Genomic DNA, 7,529 nt, shown 5'->3' on the forward strand with positions numbered 1-7,529 from the left:
TTAATTGGGCACTGAGGTGAATCAATATCCATATTTGCACTAAGTTCCTCAAACCTGGGTAATAATAGCACAGAAAAAATGACCACATTGTAAATATTAGTCAGATGATAGCACTATGAAATGAAAATCTTGTTCAGAATTCACTCTAAAATGGTTGTTTGAGAAGGTATGCTACAACAGTCCCTCCCGCGATACTTATAGAACAGTCCCGCAAGGAGGTCACATGACTAGTGCCCGCCATTTTGAATTGCTATAGTTAAAGTATGGTAGTATCGTCGCCGTACATTTTGACCAAAAACAGGGACTTAAAATGCTTGTAAAGCACGGAAACTCCGTACACATCAATGGGACACAATCTTGAACATGTTTGTGGCGGTAGGTTTAGGTGTCGTTGCGCGACAGCCGATATTTTTGTGGATATAGTGGGCATTCGCTAAAAAGACATTTTGCTGGGCGTTCGCTAAAAAGACCATCGAGAATCGAAAACTTTGATTTATGTCACTTCGGGTCAATGGATTGACTTGAAACTCAGGATTAATACATGGGAGCACAACGTGGACATATTCCAAGCAAAAAAAATGAGATCCGTGCAGCGCGGACTTCTCTAGAGTGGGCGTTTGTGGGCATTCGCTAAAAAGACCCTCCCGTTGTTGAGTATATCTGTACATGTCTTCATCTACTGTTGGAATTCGCTTATGAGTCAACAGCCATCAGATGGAGAAAGACGTATCAATATTCATACTTACATTCTCCTTCCAGCCGATGTCTGGCCCGTGACCTTCACAGTGACCGCCAACACAGGTGACCCCGTGACCCTACAGATGGTGCAGAAGTCCGGTAGAAACGGTACCCTGGTGTGGAGGAAAGGCGGGGTCGGGGGGACTGTCCTGACTGGACAGAACGGGCTCAACCTCACCATAGCCAGTGTCCAGTCTTCAGATGAGGGGATCTATGAGTGCTATTATCAGGGCGATACTGATAGAAAACAGGGCATCATGAGGCTCATCGTCAGAGGTATCTTAAATTATTCATCTTCGGGTGGATTCATGGTTATCTGTATGTGCACGGTCGATAGATATGTTGCACGTGGTAACAATAAATCTATCAGGTGTATCATTGTTAAGTCCTTTACTGTCGTTGAAGACGTTGCCACACAGTACAAAGTGTTAAATCCTGATCATCTTCGTGCTCGTAAATTAATCCAAAGTATTCTGCTTGGCAGACTGTGCTGAGAACAAGTGGGGCCCGCCCTCCTGTACCGATGACTGTCCTGTGTGCTACAACGGCGGTGTGTGTGACGACAACACGGGGAAATGTGTCTGTCCTCCGGGCTTCCATGGACAAAACTGTGAAAGTGGTAATATATATATATATGTAATAAATTTCTTTTAGACACAACCAGGATAGTACTCACATCCAACGTTTCGATGTCTGTCAGACACCATCATCAGGGTTAGAACCTAAACGCACTTGGAAGTTTCCTAACGTTTCATGCTTACAAATCAACAAATCTAGAAAAATGTTCCGCCCTTTGTTTCAAGCCTGTGAGAACAACCAGATCGGTACCAGCTGCACGAGAGAGTGTGACGGTGGAGACTGTACAGGCCAGCTGCTGTGTGTGATGGACCCGTACGGCTGCTCCTGTGCTCCTGGACTCATGGGGATAGAGTGTAACACAGGTGAGTACATATTAAGACAAACCTCATTCTAAAATCAACCTTCAGTATTGTTATAAAACGGAACAAACACATGCCGCAAGTATTAGACACCATGGAAAAGTGAAATGTGTCAAGGACCTGTACATTTCAAATAAAATGCACTTTCTGACATCCCAATTCATTCCTTGAAATGAATTACACAAGCCTATACTTCCTACTTCAGGTTGTCCAGACGGCATGTACGGAGCTGGCTGCACCCAAACCTGTCACTGTGCGGACGGAGGTTCCGTGTGTGACGTCATGACAGGAGTCTGCTCTAGTGGAGGGTGTGAGGCTGGGTGGAAGGGAAGCAACTGTCAGACAGGTAGTTCAGATATGTGGTGCCATGTTGACACTTTGTCTTCTGGTCATAAGTGAAATAAAGTGTTTCAGCCGAAATTGTTTTAACGAATACACGAATGATATGTTTTCTAATTGTTTCTCTTGTAGTGTGCACGTCTGGTGAGTTCGGACCCGACTGTGCTTTCACCTGTCACTGTGCTGACGGAGATTCTGTATGTGACGTCATGACTGGAGTCTGCTCAAGTGGAGGGTGTGAGGCTGGATGGGAGGGGAGCAACTGTCAGACAGGTAACAGCACTAAGTGGTATCAGCAGTGGCCCACATGTTCGTCCATATGTAGAATGATGTATGGTTAATCTACAAATTATGATGTCTGAATTTTCCTGAATTATCATTATTGTTACTTCAGAATGCACTGCCGGTGAATTCGGGCCCGATTGCTCTCGCACCTGTCACTGTGCGGACGGAGGTTCCGTGTGTGACGTCATGACTGGAGTCTGTTCTAGTGGAGGGTGTGAGGCTGGGTGGAAGGGGAACAACTGTCAGACAGGTAATTGCATTCCACGGTCTCATCAGTGACATATTCGTCCATATATCGAACAACCAATGTATGGTTCATCCACAAGTCTTTAAATCTGACTTTTCCTCATATTCTTCACTCCAGTCTGTACGCCTGGAGAGTTCGGACCCGGCTGTACCGACACCTGTCACTGTGCGAGTGGAGGTTCCGTGTGTGACGTCATGACTGGAGTCTGCTCAAGTGGAGGGTGTGAGGCTGGGTGGAAGGGGAGCAACTGTCAGACAGGTAATTGTATTCCGTGGTCTCAGTCGTGGTCCACATATCCACTCAGATATCGAACCACTATAGTATGGTTAATCTGTACGTTTTTAAGTATGACTTTTTCCTCGTATTCTTTACTCCAGCCTGTACATCCGGTGAGTTCGGACCCGGCTGTACCGGGACCTGTCACTGCGCGGACGGAGATTCCGTGTGTGACATCCGGACTGGAGTTTGCTCTAGTGGAGGGTGTGAGGCTGGGTGGAAGGGGAACAACTGTCAGACAGGTAAGCTATTCCACAGTTACCATCAAAAATATTGAACTATACAACTCATTTGGAGGTAACTTCAGCGTTCTCACTGGCGACATCGATCTGAAAACTATAACTGACTGATGAACACATCGTGTAGCAATACATAACATTAGCTGGAAAATTGCCACCCGAAAATATAGACGAAGATTCAACAGTTTTATCCGTTGACTACCAGCGTCCTATTGTAAGTGAGTTATGTACAACAGATAGTGCTATTTTCTGAATAAAGAATGATTTTATATACTACATAAAGCATAGCGATTGTTACAACTTACTAAGTGTTATACTAAGTAATAACAAAGACATGTACAGGTCGGGTGTGGATTTATTTTCTCTCCCTTCTATTATTTTTTAGACTATTGCTGGATAAATTCAACTTTTCCTCGCTTTTCTGTTATAGTGGAGATAAAAGAGGCAGATAGTTGCATCATTTGTCTACCTGAATATGAAAGTATTTTACATATATACAGAACTTAAGTGTATGAAGTGAGGAAATCGGTTTTGTATAACCTTAAACAGTTCACTTCTGTCTACGGTACACAACCTACAGTCTACAATAGATTCATGTTACTAAATAAAGTCTGCTGCCCATTTTCAGAGTGTCCAGACGGTCTCTTCGGAGCTCACTGCACCCAAATCTGTCGCTGTGCAAACGGACCAGCTGCCTGTGACAAGGAGACTGGAGCCTGTACTGGGGGTTGTGTGGACTTCTGGACAGGAGACTCGTGTCAGACACGCACAGGTACTAGAATTACCATTGTTGTTCTTATGAAATGACATACATATATTTGTGGTTACATTATGAAATGGCAAGTCTCATATGCTTAAGGGTTTAATCTTATCTCTTTCAAGTTATGATATTTCAAAATGAGGTAAAATTTTTGCAAATTAGATACTGTCTCGTACGAGGATCTCTTCACCAAGGAGGAAGGCCGCTTCTTCGGTGATCGTCCTGACAACATAGCAGATTACAACAACATAGACGCAGACGAGTGTGCCCGCCGCTGTCTGCAAGGTTACGGCAGTTACGACGGCGTCAACCCGCCATGTCTGTCCTTCAACCATCGCCCGGCGGGATCGCCAGAGGGCGGCAGTGCACGGTGTTGGCTCCAAAGTAGTAACAATGACACGGCGGCATCTCCTGGGTCTGAGTGGGATAGTCAGCCTCACCGGAATTACTACCAGAGGAAACGTAACTATGTTTATCATACTTCTGCTTGCCAAGGATGCCAGTGCTCGTTTTATTAGATTCTGTAAATGTACAACGTTATACGTGAAATGTATTGTTGCGCGCAATACTTTTTTTAATGTTATTCTATGCTTTTTTATACCACCCACTACAAATTACTACAAAGGAAAAGTTATTAACAATACTTCGACAATGCCATTGTTGTCTATCTGGTATATAATTATCCCCATGTCTATAGTTTTGTAATGATAAAAAATGTAGCTTAAGTTGTTAGTTTTGATATTCAGTACATAGTAAGTAGTCTAACCTTAATAAACGTATAGTATGCATTGTTCAGATGGTGACCTTTAGTATGTGTATTGATATGCTCAATAGATACAAACTACGTTTATATTGCTTTGTATCCATAATTTATATTCTAATTGATAAATTATGAATTCCAGATATCCTAGCACCCCAAGACTGTACTGACATAGTCGCCCTTGGGATTCAGTACAGTCATGTTTACACTATTGGCCACCCCCAACCATTCCAAGCCTACTGTGACATGGACACTGCTGGCGGCGGGTGGACGGTCATACAGCGGCGGCAGGACGGGTCGGTGCCGTTTGACAGACATTGGGCTGAGTACGAGCAGGGGTTCGGTAATACTAGCGGAGAATACTGGCTGGGATTGGAGAACATCCACAGTCTGACAACACAGAAACAAAGTGAACTGTACGTGTACTTGGAAGACTGGGAAATGAACAGCCGGTTTGCGCGGTACAGCACGTTTTCTGTGGGAGATGCCGGCAGCAAGTACACGGCAACAGTCACTGGATACAACAGTTCTAGTACCGTGGGTAATGACTTAGATCCGTCAAAAGGGAGTCAGAAAATCAATAATGTAAAGTTTTCCACTAAAGATGAAGACAACGACGACAACAGAAAGCATTGTACAGCACTCTTCGGACAAGGTGGATGGTGGAATCCCCAGAGTTGTGGCCTGGCCATGTTGAACGGACAGTATCTGGAAGGCTGTTCAATAACTTCTCCCCCGTCCTGTAGTCATGCCGATGGAATCGTCTGGCGCTCTTGGAAGGGTTACGCATATTCTTTGAAAATGACAGTGATGATGATCAGGCCTGACAATTTTCCCGGTATGTGTCATGGCATTACTTTTGGCGTCATGCGCTTGATAGACTCATTGTAGGTAAATTTCCTTTAATATGTCTTCATGCTATAAGTCCCATTTCTTAATGGCCTTAACAATTCTTTACTCAACATTGTTTTGCTGCCAAAGGCACCTAGTGGCAAGTAAATGACATTTGGGCAAATAGAAGAAGTAGTTTGTACTCGATAACATCTATTGAGTTTGAAATAGCATGGTAATTGATTAATCTTGTTACTACTTTTCCACAGTGTCGTCATTCAGACCCTGTGAGAATATCGGAACCCTGACATCAGGACCGGAAGATTCCGGACTTTACATCTGCACATGTTCAGATAGTTGGTATGGTGCCTTCTGTGATCAGGGTAGGTAATCTATTTGATAGAGTATTTTCAGTCTTAAGACAGATTGCATGTAAAAACTGTTGGTAAGAAATTATTCAGAATTGACGTTTTAATTATCCAATGTACCATAAAAGGAAAGCTGCGTATAGTTGCTCTGTCTTATTTGACTCGTTGTTCGTCTTTCTTCACAGAGTGCGGACATTGTTACCTGGGTCAGACTTGCGACAGGATCCATGGAACATGTCCAACTGGAGGGTCTCACGTGTGTGAGGCAGGATACCATGGCGACAACTGTGATCAAGGTTAGCCGCCATGCATACCGAGAGTTCTATGCAGTTTTCTTTCCCTTCCAAGAGAGAAAGTAGTCTGTTCTATATCTCCGCGCATCAACAGACCTTATACGACTCGTATGAGAAGAACTTTATTGCAAATTTTTCCCATCAGGAGTTAAGTACAGGTCACAACAAGACATGTTGAAGAAACAGTTAACAGATACAAAACTAGAAAGGCCGACATTTGCTTGGGTGCAAATACAGCATATTTCAGTCATACCCATTCCCACGCAACATTGGACTGTTCCAAGTCACTGTTCCACGTCCTGCGCAATAATGGAACATTTTGACTGTAAGTTATCCCCAAAAGAGAACTTATATTGTGAATTGATTCCAGGTCAAAACAGAGCTTGCTCAATATGCCCCGGGCCCATATGGAAGAATATAATCTTCCACAGGAGCCCCTATGCATAACTAATTGTTTTTTAGAATCGCGGCAGCTCCTATTTTTCCGAAAGTGAAAAAAAAACACCGCATCTTCCATTCAGAAGATTTTCATCATGAAATTACATGAAGCCATTCAACAATTTCCAGTACAATAACTACGTCTAAGTACCGTTATCAGCTCCTAGTGATGTGGATACATTTATTATTGCAGTGAACTTTTCTTTTATTCAAGTATGGCATGCGTTTTAATAATTATCAAGCAGGTGCAGGTACTGTGTACTCTCCAAGCTGAGATTAGGCTCCGGCTGATTTTTTTAACGTTTTTTTAGTCTTTTTATCGGGCTTTCTATTTTTTTTATATCTTACTGTGTCAAAACCTACTGGCTGGCGTACTTCAAGAAAAATGACAAAATAGAAAGCCCGATAAAAACGACTAAAAAAACGTTAAAAAAAACAGCCGGAGCCTAACCTCTGCTTGGAGAGTAGATACTGTATTTCTTTTCTGAAAAATTCAGGACCAACAACTTAACTTGATGTGGCTTTATCTATATATTTCATTTCCTTCTTTGTTAAGTATATCCTCCTGCATACCACTGTTAAATTGTTTTACTTTGTATGCAACAGCCAACGGGAGTAATCTTGTTGTGTAAGTGTTATAATTTCCTGCTCGTAGCGTGCGAGACCCAGAGGATAGGAGTTTCTACCTTGTTCGAGGGTTTCTTTTCGGGAGTCAGTGGTGATACCCTGGTACTGGGAGTGTTTTATTGGGCTAAAACTCTGACAGTTTAAAGTTACTTACAATTTGAATGTACAAAGTTTACGTAATAAAAAACAACAACAACACTAGAAGTACCTACATTTGCTCGGGAAAAAATACATCACTTTTCTTTCCAGTACAGTGAGAGAAATGTTGCCACTATAGACATATGGCCACTTTAGAAAAAATGCTGATCTATTGACAAAGAGCAATAAGTTACACATAATTTTAGTACCCACTGATCTTTATTCATATAAAAATTGCACATGTAAGCCAAT

At 42.7% G+C, this 7,529-nt stretch overlaps 1 protein-coding gene across 1 annotated transcript in view; it reads left to right on the forward strand.

Moving 5' to 3' along the window:
- LOC118431467 (receptor-type tyrosine-protein phosphatase S-like) overlaps positions 1 to 7,529 on the forward strand; it is a 29,038-nt gene that overhangs the window by 8,192 nt on the left and 13,317 nt on the right. The window contains exons 3-10 of the mRNA XM_035842708.1: positions 760 to 1,014; positions 1,223 to 1,357; positions 1,542 to 1,679; positions 1,882 to 2,022; positions 2,148 to 2,288; positions 2,410 to 2,550; positions 2,665 to 2,805; positions 2,925 to 3,065. Coding sequence (XP_035698601.1) covers positions 760 to 1,014; positions 1,223 to 1,357; positions 1,542 to 1,679; positions 1,882 to 2,022; positions 2,148 to 2,288; positions 2,410 to 2,550; positions 2,665 to 2,805; positions 2,925 to 3,065 — 1,233 coding nt within the window. The remainder of the gene's footprint in view (positions 1 to 759; positions 1,015 to 1,222; positions 1,358 to 1,541; positions 1,680 to 1,881; positions 2,023 to 2,147; positions 2,289 to 2,409; positions 2,551 to 2,664; positions 2,806 to 2,924; positions 3,066 to 7,529) is intronic.

Source organism: Branchiostoma floridae, chromosome 15, assembly GCF_000003815.2.
Source record: "Branchiostoma floridae strain S238N-H82 chromosome 15, Bfl_VNyyK, whole genome shotgun sequence".
NCBI classification, from domain to species: domain Eukaryota; kingdom Metazoa; phylum Chordata; class Leptocardii; order Amphioxiformes; family Branchiostomatidae; genus Branchiostoma; species Branchiostoma floridae.